This window comes from Staurois parvus, unplaced genomic scaffold (assembly GCF_062004578.1).
Source record: "Staurois parvus isolate SC_StPar_1 unplaced genomic scaffold, SC_StPar_1.0 ptg000560l, whole genome shotgun sequence".
Lineage (NCBI taxonomy): Eukaryota > Metazoa > Chordata > Amphibia > Anura > Ranidae > Staurois > Staurois parvus.
The window spans coordinates 1,200,996-1,217,333 of NW_028318356.1; the positions used below are offsets into that span (position 1 = coordinate 1,200,996).

At 44.8% G+C, this 16,338-nt stretch overlaps 1 protein-coding gene across 1 annotated transcript in view; it reads left to right on the top strand.

Moving 5' to 3' along the window:
* Positions 1–1,308: 1,308 nt before the first annotated feature.
* Positions 1,309–16,338, top strand: part of LOC149450910 (complement factor H-like) — a gene marked incomplete at its 3' end in the record, with an annotated part of 293,665 nt that continues 278,635 nt past the window's right edge. The window contains exons 1-2 of the mRNA XM_089691270.1: positions 1,309–1,442; positions 12,011–12,184. Of these exons, the coding sequence (XP_089547396.1) occupies positions 1,352–1,442; positions 12,011–12,184 (265 nt within the window). The remainder of the gene's footprint in view (positions 1,443–12,010; positions 12,185–16,338) is intronic.

Genomic DNA, 16,338 nt, shown 5'->3' on the forward strand with positions numbered 1-16,338 from the left:
TTAAAGAGTCCCTAAAAATTACAAAATGATGACTTTGAAATGATAGAGCTCAATTCTTTAAGGACCCACTAGCTTTATTCACCTTTATTCTGCCTAAATATTTCTGGAACATATCAGTTGTGAGGCAACGTGGATCATCTGGGGCTGTGTCAATACCATGCCTATTATAGACAAGAGCTCCCTCATTCTCCTTTGCATATACAGAGCTGAAGAAGGTATTTATTAAATTTGTCTTCTCTTTGTCCCCAGTCACCCACTCTAGATTATTTTGTAACATGTGGTGAGAGTATGCAGGCAGTTCCTGGAGGATGAAGGAATTGATACCATTAAATGGCCCCACACTCACTTGACCTAAATCCAATATGGCAAATTTGGATTGGTCAAGAGTTTGGTGCATAGCAAAATATAGCTGAACAAATAGCTTAGGTTCCTGGGTTTCTCTATAGTATCCTTTAGCTCCCTACCGTTAAAGGCTAACTCCACCTTTTGGACCATGTTATATGTTAAACCCATATTTTGGCTGTAACATGACACAAATATAACCCACCTACTTCCAAACCACCCCCTCTACCGCCTATGACAGTGGGCAGGGGTTTCTTCTCCCCCACAGCAGCTGTCGCTTTTGTAATTTGCATGGCTCTGTGGGTAGAGACCTGTAAATGGTACCGTAGTAGCTTTCAATGAAACACAGGTGGAGTGATTAATGCACTCATAGTCCATTGTTAATTCCTCCAACTCTCTAACTGAAAGTTTGTATGGTGGTACAGACAAGGAGCTGGTGGAAAAGTCTTCAGGCATTGTCATCCACCACCCCCCCGCTTTCCCATATTTGGCTATTGTGAGTCTTCTGACCAGAATTAGAGGTTACACCCGGCATTAGAAGTCAGGACCAAAATTCACCTGCCGTGAACATGGCTGAAAAGGGCCTGTTCGTGCTGAATGTGAATCACAAAAAATAACTGTCTGTGAATCCATCACTGGACAAGATTGAATATAGTCCCCAATCATCCCTAATCCTCTGTACTTGGACTGGGTCCTGTAACAAGTTTACCACAAAATCTCTAACTACTTTATTTTTCCTTGTTACAGAGCTGCTTACTCATCAAACACACAGATTATGGAGGTACACATTGTATGACCTTTACCTGTGTTTGAAATTACCTAAAATATTTTGCAATGTGTTCTAAAGCAAACTGATTTTACAGATCAAAGATTCTGACCATTGTTTACCTTATTGACTGAACAAAGGTGAAGTTGTTTGGGTCTATTTACATATATAGTATATACATATATACAAGCAACAGAGTAGCCTTATACAGTTTGTAGCTATCTGAGGTAACACATCCAGAAGATGTTGTGTGGTTTCAAGATGTTTTTGATTGTTTGGCTATCGTTCTTTACATCTGCTCCAATCTGTAGGGCAGCCCCAACATTAGAGAAAGGTAAGATATTGATTGTATTTCTGTCTTGAAATACATTTTTATGTTGTCTACTCTTTACATGTTTTATGCTAACTCTTGAATACTGATAAAAAGTAATGTAAAGCTGTATATAAACCAGTTCATTGAGGAATGTGTATTTTGTAATGTTCATCTTCTAAAACTTGCTCATGAAAAGCACTTTGGATGTAGTACATATCTACCTAGAAACATACAAAATCTGTGTTCTTCCCTTTGTCAGAATAGATTAAGGGCTCGTTCACACCGTGGTGCAGAGACATCAGTTTTTTGTATGCGTTCTGCAAGGGCACAATAAAATCAATTGTTCTCTATGTGCCCTGGTCACACCACGACATTAGAATCAAGTGCAGATTTTTTCTGCAGAAGAATCTGCCACATCACTGCCCCTCACTCCCCCTCTCTGTTGGGGTCCCTCAAGGCTCCGTCCTCGGGCCCCTTCTCTTCTCCATCTACACCTCCTCCCTTGGCCAACTCATACACTCTCACGGCTTCAACTACCACCTATATGCCGACGACACACAAATCTATCTCTCAAACCCCCACCTCACCACCTCAGTCTCCGCCCGAATCACACACCTACTGAGCGACATATCAGACTGGATGTCGCTCCACTTCCTTAAATTGAACCTCTCCAAAACCGAGTTTCTTGTCTTCCCCCCATCCCGGACACCACCCCCCATTAACTTCTCCATCACATCCAACAACGCCACCATCAAACCCGCCCCGCAGGCCAGAGTACTTGGTGTCATTCTGGACTCCAACCTATCCTTCCAGCCCCAAGTCCAATCTTTAACCACTTCCAGACCGGACACTTTTACCCCCTTCCTGACCAGGGCAATTTTCAGCTTTTAGCGCTATCACACTTTGAATGACAATTGCGCGGTCATGCAACACTGTATCCAAATGAATTTTTTACCATTTTTTTTTAGATAGATAAAGCTTTATTTTGGTGGTATTTATTCACCACTGGGATTTGTATTTTTTTTGCTATGTAAATGAAATGTCCAAAAATTTTGAAAAAAAGTGTTTTTTTTATAAAATTTTGCAAATAAATAATATTTCATCATAAATCTTAGCCAAAATTTATTCCGTTATCTTTTTAGTAAAAAAAAAAATCCAAATTAGTTTATAAGCAAAAATTATAATTTTTAAACATTTTTTTTACATTTTTATTTTATTTTTTTATATTATTATTTTTTTTTTTTTACATACTGTCACCCTAGCAGTGATGAAGATTTTTTTTTTTTTTTTACACTGATTGCTTTTACACCCATATAGGATGTAAAAGCAAACATTTCTCTTTCTCTCTGTGTGCATTCATGCACTCATTGAGAAGAACTGAGTGAGCTGTGATTGGTCACAGCTTGTCACATGGTACAAGGCTTTTGTGACTAGCCTTGTACCATGTGACCTCTGTGATCATTCACAGATTTCACACATAGTAAGCAATGATGTCAGAAGTGACATCTTGCTTACTACTTTGCATGTGATCACTGATTGGCCAATCAGTGATCACATGATCGGGACCTCGTACAGAGGTCCCGTCCGACGATCAGTGTTTCACTGTGTCCGGAGGACACAGCGGGCACCGGATCACGTTTATAGACGGCCACCCGACCCTGCAGTGCCACCGTCCGGCCGTTTATATACAACGGCCGGTCGGGAAGTGGTTAACAAGATCGTGCAGACTCCAGCTCCGCAACATCGCCAAAATACGCACATTCCTAACCCCAGAAACCACTAAACAGCGTATCCACTCCCTCATCATATCACGACTCGATTACTGCAACTCCCTCCTCACTGGCCTGCCTCGCCGCTGGCTATCCCCGCTTCAGTCGATCCTGAATAGGGCTGCTAGACTCATTCACCTTTCCAACCACTCCATTTCCGCCACCCCCCTCTGCCAATCCCTCCATTGGCTTCCAATTGCGCAATGGATCAAATTCAAAATTCTAACACTGACGTACAAAGCCGTCCACCATACTGCCCCGAACTACATCACTGACCTAATATCCAAGTACCGCCCAGCACGCACACTCCGCTCCTCACAAGACCTCCTTCTCTCTAGTTCCCTGGTCTCCTCCTCCCATGCCCGCCTCCAGGACTTCTCCAGGGTGTCACCCATCCTCTGGAACTCCCTGCCCCAACCCATCAGATTATCACCTACTCTCCTCTCCTTTAGGCGCACCCTGAAAACCCACCTCTTCATTGAAGCCTACCCCACCCCCTGCTAACTTGCCAACCTCCTCCATTCTTCCTACCACCCCATCCCCCACAGCTATCTCCTCCTGTGCCATCATCCCCTCCATCCTAGATTGTAAGCTCGAAAGAGCAGGGCCCTCGATCCCCTCATGTTTTGCATTGTATTGGTATTGTTCTGTCACATGTTCTGTCCCCCTTTGTAATGTACAGCGCTGAGCGAACTATTGGTGCTTTATAAATACTGTATAATAATAATAATTATAATAACTGATTGAAGTACGCATGGAAACTGATGTAAACAGAGGTCTCTGCAGGTGAAATCTGTGCGTCAGTTTCCATCAGTTTTTCTGCGTATATGGCATGAACGAGGCCTGGGAGCTGAAGATGTGAATATATTTTGTAAGTAGGATTTTAAAACTGTGACTGACTAAACTGTGCATAAACCGTAAAAATATACCAACCATAATAGCTGGTATTTGAATAAATATCTTTATATTCTTGCACTTCTGGAGTTTTTGTGTTCTGCACTAGGTATATGTCCTTCATATGAAATATATGTGTATGGTTACACTGGACAAAATGGGTTATATTTACTAAAACTGGTGCACTCAGAATCTGGTGCAGTTGTGCATGACCAAACCACACAAGAGTTTGGATACAAAAATGGCTATAGCAGCTTTTTATTAAGATGTAACAATGGTAACAAAAACAAAAACAATTCCTATAAAACATATATATATATATATATATATATATATATATATATATATATATATTAAGGGTGCTGGTCATTGAAGGCACTAATCCTAACACTGGGTAATTTATATCTACAGAACCCTAAACCCCCAGCCACAACACACTGACTCGTGGACAAAAACCAAAACTATCCACAGAAACTGCTATGTGCTCAATTCCTAGTTAACCTATCATTAACTGGAATGCACCCAATGACGCCATACCACAGATGGGTCTCCAACCATTAGACCATCATTTTTTACAGTGTCCAAAGACCACACTCCCCAGGCTGCTGTGACTGCAAGTGCCAAACCAAACCAAAAACTGTTGCCCTTCCACTGTTTGGTCTGATGACCACCGACTGCAATATCTGTTTTTCCCACTCTTCATGTCCTTGCCAAAGCCCCACCTGGACCCAGGTTTCACCAATAAGGTCAGTGCATGCACCATACCAACTTTCCATCCATGCCTCCCCTCTTCACCCAGTCATGCTTGCCCTTCGCTTATTTTATTTATTTACTTTTTTTGCTTTGGGCCTAACGTGATAGCCAATCAACTGTTAACTCCAGCTTGTTCAATTGAGCGTTGGCAATAAAACCTGGAAGCTGATTGGTTTCTATACAAAGCTGAACCAGATTTTGCACTCTTCAGTTTTAGTAAATGCTGTAACCCCCAATGTATCTGAATCGGATTCAGTCATAAGTGAGGGAAACAAATATGTGATTGGTCTATTATCTTGATTGATAAGCTCTGCAAAGTATGAAATCGGAGAGAAAAGTAGTATTTTGGATGCAGCTATGAAATGTAATAAGAATAATAAATTCATACCAATGTAACACTATCATTTAGGGCTGGTTCACATTATAATCGCACAGGAATGTGGTCAGCTTTCCCCTGCAGTGTGATTTGCAGCCCATTAATTTGAATGGGCTGTGAGTCGCACCACAACCCACAAAGTATAGTGCATGCACTACTTTTGAATATGCACCACACCAAGTCACATGGTATTGAGGCACCATGTGATTTGGTGCTTGCAAAGGCACAGCATTTGCGATCTGCATTTGGGGTGCCATTAACAATGTATTGGCTCTGGAAGCAGATCACAAAAGGCAGTGCTTTTTGAATGCAGTGTGGGAAATGCACAAGGAACGCACCTTTCTTGCACCATGCTCTGGTGTGAATTGACACTTATGCTACACAGCAATGACAGCATTTTAGCACTGAAGTATAAACAAAACAATAGTATTGGTGACCCCACCGTTTGCGCAAAACCTCTCTCTGTCTAAGGCTGTCTAAGTCTGTCCATGCATTGGTCAGTTTGAGTTGAATGAAAAAAAGTGACCTGATTCGATTTGCTGTGGATGGGGAAATCCTCTCTGCTGTGTCATTGTATTCTGACAGCGGGGAAACTTCCTTGCTGTCAGAATACACAAATTAGTGCTGCAGTTTATAGCCTGCAGTGCAGAACAAACATTTTTTTCCAGCATGGCAGATGAACAAAATTCATCTGTTCCACCACAGTGGCCATACATGGATAGAAATTTCAATCCATATATGGCCAGATTTAGGGCTTCTTTAGATCTGGAGTTGAGGAGGACATTGATAACATGTTCTTGAGTTGCGTTTTTAGCATCCCCAACCGTCTCTCCTTAAGATGCAAAGGCAATAAACTGGGATGTTCACATGCCGTAGCTGCATAGGCAATAGACTGGGGTGTTCACATGCCGTAGCTGCATAGGCAATAGACTGGGGTGTTCACATGCCGTAGCTGCATAGGCATGCAAACAGGGTGTGCTGGGGGTGTCTGGACACAACCTAATCATCCGGTGTGCATTATCAGTCTGTGTACCAGTGGGGAGATGGCTGTAATCCACTCTGCCATAAGAGAAGGATGAGGTCACCTATACTACTGTTTTGTTTATACTTCAGTGTTAAAACTCTAGCACTGTGCTGATGGGGAGATCAATGTGCCTGTGATATATATATATATATATATATATATATATATATATATATGTATATATATATATATATATATATATATATATATATAAAAAAAAATATACACACTATATTGCCAAAAGTATTGAGCCACCTGCCTTTCAACAAACATGAACTTTAATGGCTTCCCAGTATTAATCTGTAGGGATCAATATTGAGTTGACCCACCCTTTGCAGCTATAACAACTTCAAATCTTCTAGGAATGCTGAAATTGTCCAACATGTTATGCTGATGCCTTAAGAGTTCCCTTCACTGGAACTAAGGGGCCAAGCCCAACCTAGAGTTCAGTGCTCTAGAGTCCAGTGGCGTTGCGCTTTACACCAATGCATCTGACACTATGCATTGCACTTGGTGATGTAAGGCTTGGATGCAGCTGCTCGGCCATGGAAACCCATTCCATGAAGCTCTCTACGCATTGCTGTGCTAATCTGAACGTCACATGAAGTTGTTGAGCTATTGACTCAAGTCCCAAGGATGTGATAAAGGCAGATGTTTCCCAGTCTTGGTCCCAAACCAGGACTTGCCAGTAGAGGCTAGCTAGATTCAGAATGGAGAAAAATTTGGCTTGTCTATAGGTCTTTAAGAATTCCTCTACCTGAAGCAGTGGGTAGGCATCCCTGTGGGTGTATGCAGTTTATGATAGTCCACACAGAACCATCCTTCTTTTGCACCAGGACTACATGAGCAGCCCAGGCACTGTAGCTTTCCCGGATCACTCCACTCTGTAACATATTGCGGCGCAAATCCCTGACCTCTTGGCACAGTGCTGGGGGAATGTGGTGGTACCACTCTTGAATAGGCAGTGTATTCCCTGTTGAGATTGGGTGGTCAATGCCTTCTGTGAACCCATAAATTTCTGAACTGGTAGCAAATATTAACAGGTGTTTTTCCATCAGCTGATGGAGAAGTCTCTGTTGTATTAGTGAAAAGTTTTTGAAAGGAAATTCCAGTGTTCCAGCAGTGATTGTATTGGGCCTCATCCCATGGCACCGTGGCTGCCTGTAGAGGGGAACACATTGCTTCTATCCCTGGTTTGGCCTGGTTTGAGATTCAGTGACAAGGTACCGCATAGAGATCAGCCAGGGTGGCGTGTCTGGGTAGTGAGATCTGTGTTTTTCTCAGGTTGATGAGATGCACTAGGACTCTTCCCTGGTGGATCCTGGGCAAGGTACAGCCCACCAGCCACTCCCCTGGTACTATATGATCCTTGTGGGGTTTGCCCATAACAGTGGCCCCCCGTAACTTTCTGTGGACCCCAACAGGGAGAGACCAGACTTCCACTTGTACAGGTGCAAAAAGTAATTTTTGCTTAGGGGTGTGCAGTCCACTCCTACTTATTCCAGTTATTTCTTATTTGCCTAATGCTGGGCCTTGTAGGGTAGCACTCAGAGCCACACCGCTTGCAGGCCACAGCCCCGGACCCACTGGCCAGAGTGTTCATATTTGGCCAGCAGGTGGGATAAGTCTATGTCTTTCAAAACGTTCATGCCCAACACAACAGGCACTGCTGGGTTAACTGGGCCATCACTACTCCCAACTGTTCCAGCACCTAGTGCTCTATTTGAATCCTCACCCAGGTGATGTCTTCAACCTGCAGGGGTCCAGTTGTTCCTGTGCCACAAATATTTGTACATAAAAGTCATACTCTATGACAGTGACCTCTGACCCGGTGTCAATCATACATGGGACTTCTTGTCCGTTGACTAGGGTGGATACCACTGGGCTCGGTGCAACAGGGGTGAAGGTGCTAAGGGCTCCTCCTTGAGGTTTATATCTCTTGGTTACTGCTACCATTGCATCTGTTCTTTTTGTTGTTCATGAGCAACTACATCCTTCACAGCATTGTGGAGGGAGGTGGAAGGATGCTATTTAACTATCTCTTGTAGGACCCTCTGGACTGAGCCAGCCTTCATGCCGGCTATGAACTGGTCTTTCCCTATGTGGTCAGATTCAGTGATGTCAGCGCAGTCACGCACATCCTAATTTTCCAGGCACCTCCAGAGGTTCTGCATGGTAATCGAGTAATGAGTGAGGCTCACGTCCTGCTGTTTCCTGACAAGGAGTCTTCACCTCAGCTCTGGAAGCGGTATCTTTTTCCTAAATAGGCCCTATTATATGACACAATCTGCTCTACAGTAGCCCACTCCTCCTCCAGCAGCGCCATTACCACTTGCAGGCATTAGCCTCTAAAGCAGTGGTTCTCAACCTTTCTAATGTCGCGACCCCTTAATACAGTTCCTCATGTTGTGGTGACCCCCAACCATAAAATTATTTTCGTTGCTACTTCATAACTGTAATTTTGCAGTGGGAGGACTAGCGCCCCATCACTGATGTCAGTGGGATGAATAGTGTCCCATCGTTGGTATCAGTGGGAGGAATAGTGCCCCATCATTGGTGTCAGTGGGAGGAATAGTGTCCCATCATTGGTGTCAGTGGGAGGAATAGTGCCCCATCATTGGTGTCAGTGGGAGGAATAGTGCCCCATCATTGGTGTCAGTGGGAGGAATAGTGCTCCATTATTGGTGTCAGTGGGAGGAATAGTGCCCAATCATTGGCGTCAGTGGGAGGAATAGTGCCCAATCATTGGCGTCAGTGGGAGGAATAGTGCCCAATCATTGGCGTCAGTGGGAGGAATAGTGCCCCATCATTGGCGTCAGTGGGAGGAATAGTGTCCCATCATTGGCGTCAGTGGGAGGAATAGTGTCCCATCATTGGCGTCAGTGGGAGGAATAGTGTCCCATCATTGGTGTCAGTGGGAGGAATAGTGCCCCATCATTGGTGTCAGTGGGGGGAATAGTGCCCCATCATTGGTATCAGTGGGGGGAATAGTGCCCCATCATTGGTATCAGTGGGAGGAATAGTGCCCCATCATTGGTATGAGTGGGAGGAATAGTACCCCATCATTGGTATCAGTGGGAGGAATAGTGCCCCATCATTGGTGTCTGGGAGGAATAGTGCCCCATCATTAGTATCAGTGGGAGGAATAGTGCCCCATCATTGGTGTCAGTGGAAGGAATAGTGCCCCATCATTGGTATGAGTGGGAGGAATAGTGCCCCATCATTGGTATCAGTGGGAGGAATAGTGCCCCATCATTGGCGTTAGTGGGAGGAATAGTGCCCCATCGTTGGTGTCAGTGGGGGGAGGAATAGTGCCCCATCGTTGGTGTCAGTGGGGGGAGGAATAGTGCCCCATCATTGGTATGAGTGGGAGGAATAGTGCCCCATCATTGGTGTCAGTGGAAGGAATAATGCCCCATCATTGGTATGAGTGGGAGGAATAGTGCCCCATCATTGGTATGAGTGGGAGGAATAGTGCCCCATCATTGGTGTCAGTGGGAGGAATAGTGCCCCATCATTGGTATCAGTGGGAGGAATAGTGCCCCATCATTGGTATCAGTGGGAGGAATAGTGCCCCATCATTGGCGTTAGTGGGAGGAATAGTGCCCCATCGTTGGTGTCAGTGGGGGGAGGAATAGTGCCCCATCGTTGGTGTCAGTGGGGGGAGGAATAGTGCCCCATCGTTGGTGTCAGTGGGGGGAGGAATAGTGCCCCATCGTTGGTGTCAGTGGGGGGAGGAATAGTGCCCCATCGTTGGTGTCAGTGGGGGGAGGAATAGTGCCCCATCGTTGGTGTCAGTGGGGGGAGGAATAGTGCCCCATTGTTGGTGTCAGTGGGGGGAGGAATAGTGCCCCATCGTTGGTGTCAGTGGGGGGAGGAATAGTGCCCCATCGTTGGTGTCAGTGGGGGGAGGAATAGTGCCCCATCGTTGGTGTCAGTGGGGGGAGGAATAGTGCCCCATCGTTGGTGTCAGTGGGGGGAGGAATAGTGCCCCATCGTTGGTGTCAGTGGGGGGAGGAATAGTGCCCCATCGTTGGTGTCAGTGGGGGGAGGAATAGTGCCCCATCGTTGGTATTAGTGACACAAATTATGGGGCACTATCCCTTCCACTGACACCAATGATACTTACCTTGCTGACTCCTGCTCCAGCCTGGGCTCGCTCTCTCCCTCTCCCATCTACAGCCTGCATACCTGGCTGCAGCAGCAAAATTTGCACTTACCTGTCAGCTGTCTTCCTTCTCTGGCCTCTCTCTTCACTCGTTCCTGCAGCTCCCTCGCCGCTCGGCTCCTCCTCTCCAAGCTCCACCTTCTCGCCGGTGATTGGCCGCCTGTGTGCCTCTCCTGAGCTACAGTTCTGGTGGCCAATCAGCGGCGAGGAGGCGGTGACAGGGGCAGCATAACATCCCGCCCACACATCGCCGGAGACAGCAGCGGTGTCTCGGTTCCTAAGACCATCGGAAATATGTGTTTTCCGATGGTCTTAGGCGACCCCTGGGAAATGGTCGTTCGACCCCCAAAGGGGTCGCGACCCCCAGGTTGAGAACCGCTGCTCTAAAGTATTAACAGGCAGCTGCACAAGGACCTGGAACTGGCGCACGGCACTCACCAGTCTCTCCTCCGACTCTGCCAGGGGGATGTTTGAGCCATTGAACTTTTGTATTAAGGCCAAAGCTGATCCTAGCGGAGCCATGCTGGAGCCCAATCCTACTTCCGCACCTGCTGCAAGGAACATATCCTACTGACTACGCCAAGTGTGGATAGGTGCAGCGTGGAGCAGAGAAGTAAATACACAAAGTCTGGTTGCAGTTAAACTCAGAACCCATATTACAGAGTATGTAAATTGTAAACAACCCCAACAGTTCAGTTCAAGGCAGAGATACAGCGAGTAAAGATGCATCAGTTGCATCTGTCTTCAGAGGGCAGAGTGCAGCCTGGCGGGGGAAGCTTCTGTACAGGATTGAGAGTCCCTAGCTTGTCCCTACTCTTCTGGAACCTTTCCTTGCTGCTTTCACTTTCCCTGACAGATGGGTGCTCTTTCATATACTAGCCACTTCACCCTGGGGGCAGGGACTTTCCTGACCCAAGATATCTGCCAGAGGTTACCTTGATGCAGCTTAGCCAACCACCTCCAAGAACCAGGAAACCACAGAGAAACCAAGTTTCTCCTGACTTCCTCTCCAGGCTGTGATATCGTTCCCGTCGAGCGCCACCTACAGTAGAGAAAGCAGACTGAACCTGTCTACACATTTGATTAGGTTTGATTGAATGGTTTTGTCTGGCTTGTTATTGGAATGCCCCTCTGACACCCTCACTGACACCGCACAGCCATTGTTTGTAAATAGTCCCCACCAGGCTGTGTGTCCACTGCACGTGCATGCTGCTGGTACCAGTCATTCCTATGGATGGGGAAAAGTCATAAAGGGTACAGACCTTCATAAGAAAAATCTAGACATGAACATCTAATTGTTTTTGTTTTTGATTATTCCGCAGTATCAGAGGGAAGCAAATCAATGATAAGGGAACACTGGTGTATTGTTTTATAAAATGAAAAGGTCAGGGACAAGGTGCAACAGTTACCAATAATCTCATTCCAAAGGAGCTGTAATTTAGAGAACATAGTTACTATAAGAGAACATAATAAACCTAAAAAAAGCTGAGGTTCAAGGTAATTGAAGGGTCAGTAATTGCATTATCTGTAACTTCCTTGTTGCCATGACATGACTGGGGTAATGAAAAGTTTATTCCATTTTCTTGTTTTTGTTTTTTTATAAAGAACATTGTGGAAAACCAGGCCAGAAGGAAGGAGCCAAGCTACAAGGTAACTGGAATGCTGAAACATATTCACCCGGCACTGTTGCAACATTTACCTGTATCCTTGGAGATGGACCTATTAAGATGGCCTGCATTGAAGGTTCATGGGTAGACATTTCTAGAGGACAGTGCAAAGGTAAGTTGTTAATTGTCATTAATTTAAATTATATAACAATGTAGAATATTATAAACTAGCACATTATTAAACAAATAGTATAAATTTGTAACAAAGTAAAATATTGCTATTTTTCAAATGCACCATGTAGACAGTCACAGATACTATTGTTCTTCAGTATGTTGTTGTATTAACTTATATTATATAAAAATAATATTCCACAAAGGATAACAACTATTAGTCCATTTGCTTCCTTCATCCTGTTACATACTTGGCAGAGGATTAATAATCACTCTTCTAGTACCTCCGGGCATCCTCTGCTCTTAACCACTTCAATGTTGAGCACTCCCCCCCCCCCCCTACAGCCAGCACTTTCACCCCCTTCCTTCCATATTTCAGCTCTGTCACACTTCAAATGACAATTGTGCGGTCATGCAACACTGTACACAATCAAAAATGTTATCATTTTGTTTACACAAATAAAACTTTCTTTAGGTGGTATTTAATCACCATTGACTTTTTTTTATTTTTTTGCTAAATTATAATATTATTATTAAGGGAGGAAGAGACCAGGGAACTAGAAAGTAGGAGGTCTTGCGAGGAGTGGAGAGTACGTTTTGGGTGGTATTTGGATATCAGGTCGGTGATGTAGTTGGGGCAGTGTTATGAATAGCTTTGTACGTCAATGTTAGCATTTTGAATTTTATCCGTTAGGCAATCGGAAGCCAGTGGAGGGATTGGCAGAGGGGGGTGGCGGATACGGAGCGGTTAGTAAGGTGGATGAGTCTGACTGCAGTATTCAGGATAGACTGAAGCGGGGATAGCCTGTGGTAAGGTAAGCCGGTGAGGAGGGAGTTACAGTAGTCGAGTCATGTTATGATAAGGGAGTGAATGAGTTGCTTAGTAGTTGCCGGGGTTAGGAACGGATGTAGTTTGGAGATGTTGCGGAGGTGGAGTCTACATGAGTTTTCAGTGATTGGACCTGGGGCTGGAAAGACAGATTGGAGTCTAGGATGATACCTAGTTCTCTGGCTTGCGGGGTGGGACTGATGGTGGCATTGTTGGTCGTGATGGAGAAGTCGGGGGGGGGGGGGGGTGCGGGCTGGGGGGAAAACTAGGAGCTTGGTTTTGGAAAGGTTTAATTTGAGGAAGTGGAGTGACATCCAATCCGATATGTCGTTCAGTAGGCTAGTGATTCGGGCAGAGACTGAAGGGAGTGAGGCAAGGGGTAGAGAGATAGATTTGCGTGTCATCAGCATAGAGATGGTAGTAGAAGCCGTGACAGTGTATCAGTTAGCCAAGGGAGGATGTGTAGATGGAGAAGAGAAGGGGCCTGAGGACAGAACCTTGAGGAACCCCAACAGAGAGGGGGAGTGAGGGGGAGGTGGCAGCGTTATAGATAACACTGAAGGAGAGCTGTGAAAGATAAGAAGAGAGCCAGGAGAGAGCAGAGTCTCTGAGGCCAAGGGAGTTTAGTTTTTTGAGGAGGAGGGGGTGGTCAACTGTGTCGAAAGCCGCAGAGAGGTCGAGGAGTAGGAACACTGAATAGTGGCCATTAGCTTTGGCAGTTAGCAGGTCTTTGGTGAGTTTGAGTAGGGCAGTTTCGGTGGAGTGTAGGGGGCGGAAGCCAGACTGTAGGGGATCAAGGAGGTTGTTGTCGGTGAGGTGGGAACTCAGGCAATTATAGCCTAAATAGACTAAATGCTAAATAAATAAAAAGGCCAAAAATTAAAAAAATGCATTTTTTCTTCATTTCTATTATAAATAAAAGACTGCAAATAAGTAATTTTTCTTCATCAATTTAGGCCAAAATGAATTCTTCTACATTTCTTTGCTAAAAATTACCCAAATAAGTGTATATTATTTAGTCTGTAGGAAAGTTCACAAACTATGGGATATAGTTTCTGATATGGAATATATGAGAAAATCGATCAACCCTGATGTCACGTACTTGATAGGAGACTGAAATAATGAGGTTGGCCTCACATGTATCTCCAGCCCAGGACCCACTTTAAGAGGGACAGAGGGTACCGAGGTACAGGAGGAACAAGAGTGCAAGTCGGGATCAAAAACAGGAGCCTAATCACAGGCGGACAGCAAGGTACCGAATCATGAGCAGAACCAAAGTCACGAACAGAGCCGGGTCAGGAACTTAGCGACAAGTCAGGAGCAGAATATGAAGTCAGATCATGAACAGAACTATACTAATGCCTCCTTAGTATAGTGTCTCCATAAATGCAGGATCAGCCCCATTCATTGCCAGCACTATCGTTTGGCCCCTCTGCTGTTTTTCACAGAAGATTTGTATCAATTAATTGTGGACCAAAGCAATATATGCGCACAACAATACATCCCGCCCACCAACATTCAGCTCTTGCCAGACAATTCGCATGGAATCACGGATTCCGAATGTAAAACTTTTTTGGGCCCTAAACATGGGTATTACAAAAAACAATTAATTGCGGTCATATTGGTCCACAGGTCTGATTCATCATATGCCCATGTTCTCTGCTGTTACATACTGTATACACCTGAAATGGAACAGCAATGTACTGGTACGTTGATGGACTTTGAGTGATTATACCAGGATGATGCCTGCAGCTACAGGCATCATCCTGGTATCATTTATTTCAGCTGGCAGTAGGCTTTTGTGTAAAAGCAATCCTAGCTGCTAATTAGCCACTGGATCGCTTGATGTACCCCCACACACACACACACACACACACACACTGCTTTCTAGGGCTCCCATGTCCCACCAAGGGAACCCGAGAATGCAGCCAGAGATTCTGCCGGCTGACCATATAGCTAATTGGATGGAGCGGAACATCGCTTGGCAAACTCTCCTGAAACTTGACCTTGGGGATCCTGATGATCCTTGGTGCCTTAATCTCAACTTAGCAGAACAGCGGGGTATTGCTCTTAAATTTCCTCCTTTTTTGTTTTTCACTTTTTTCCCCCTTAAGTTCTGGCTCCTCCCCTCTTATGCTACCCCTGCATCTACCTGCTGCGTGCATGTCCTCAAGACATTGTGTATACCCCAACCTGTTTTTGGTCCTGAGAGAATCTTTTGGCCTCCTGTCTGTGTTTCCAGATTTCATTATCACGGCTCTGTTAGCCTATTTGCTGGTGGTAATATCAGCTTCCTCCCTTGATTTGTTCATGGTACACCTGAGATGCCTATATATAGTGGAATGTATATTACTGGGTCTGTCACTCCCACTCCTTTCTGGCTGTCCACCTGGGCTGCCCTGGCCCATATGATCCTGGTTTCTGTTTGCAATGGTTTTTTACCCTGCATCTTTTTTACCTATTGCCGCTTCGCTCTCTGACCCCCTGGGGGGGGTGGTATTCCTGTCTACAACTGAGATATACTTATTTTCTCCATGTGCATTATGTCTGTCTCCCTTATAGAATTGCTGTTTTTATCCTGGAATGTAAGGGGCCTAGGGGATAAAACCAATCGGGGGGCTGTTTTCCATGTGCTTAACCATTAGCCGCCCGGCCAATGGCCGTTTGGCGGCTTCAAAAGTGTTCCTGCATTCCGGGTGCACGCCATTTGGCGTGCTCCCACACATGCGCAGTTTGCTCTAATGCAGAGTGGCGCAGCAGCGCGATCTGTCACCGGCCGTGCACCTCGGACACGGCGGATGACAGATCCGAGTACCAGCTCCCGTTGCTGGTACCATGTGACCTGCTGTGACCAATCACAGCAGGTCACATGACAGTTGTATACAATGGATGGCTTCATTCATGCCATCCATTGTATACTAGTGCCTAGCTGTGAATGGTCACAGCTAATCACATGCACATGTCATGTGATTAGCTGTGACCAAATCACAGCTAAGCACAAAAAAAAAAAAAAAAAGCTGAATGAATCGATTTCATTCAAGTAAATGCTTGCTTATAGCAAAGTAATTCTTTGCTATAAGCAAATTGTGTAAAAAAAAAAAAAAAAAAAAAAAAAGGTCACTTCCCCAAAGTAGTACAATGTTACTATGGTAACATTGTACTACTTTGGTCATAGTAAAATATGAAAAAAAAATCTTAAAAAAAATAAAAACAAAATGTAATAAAAAATTAAATATAATAAAAAAAAATAAATAAATAAAAAATAAATATATATATATATTTTTTTCATGCTGTCACCAGTCAGTGTCCCTGTTCACCGCCATGCC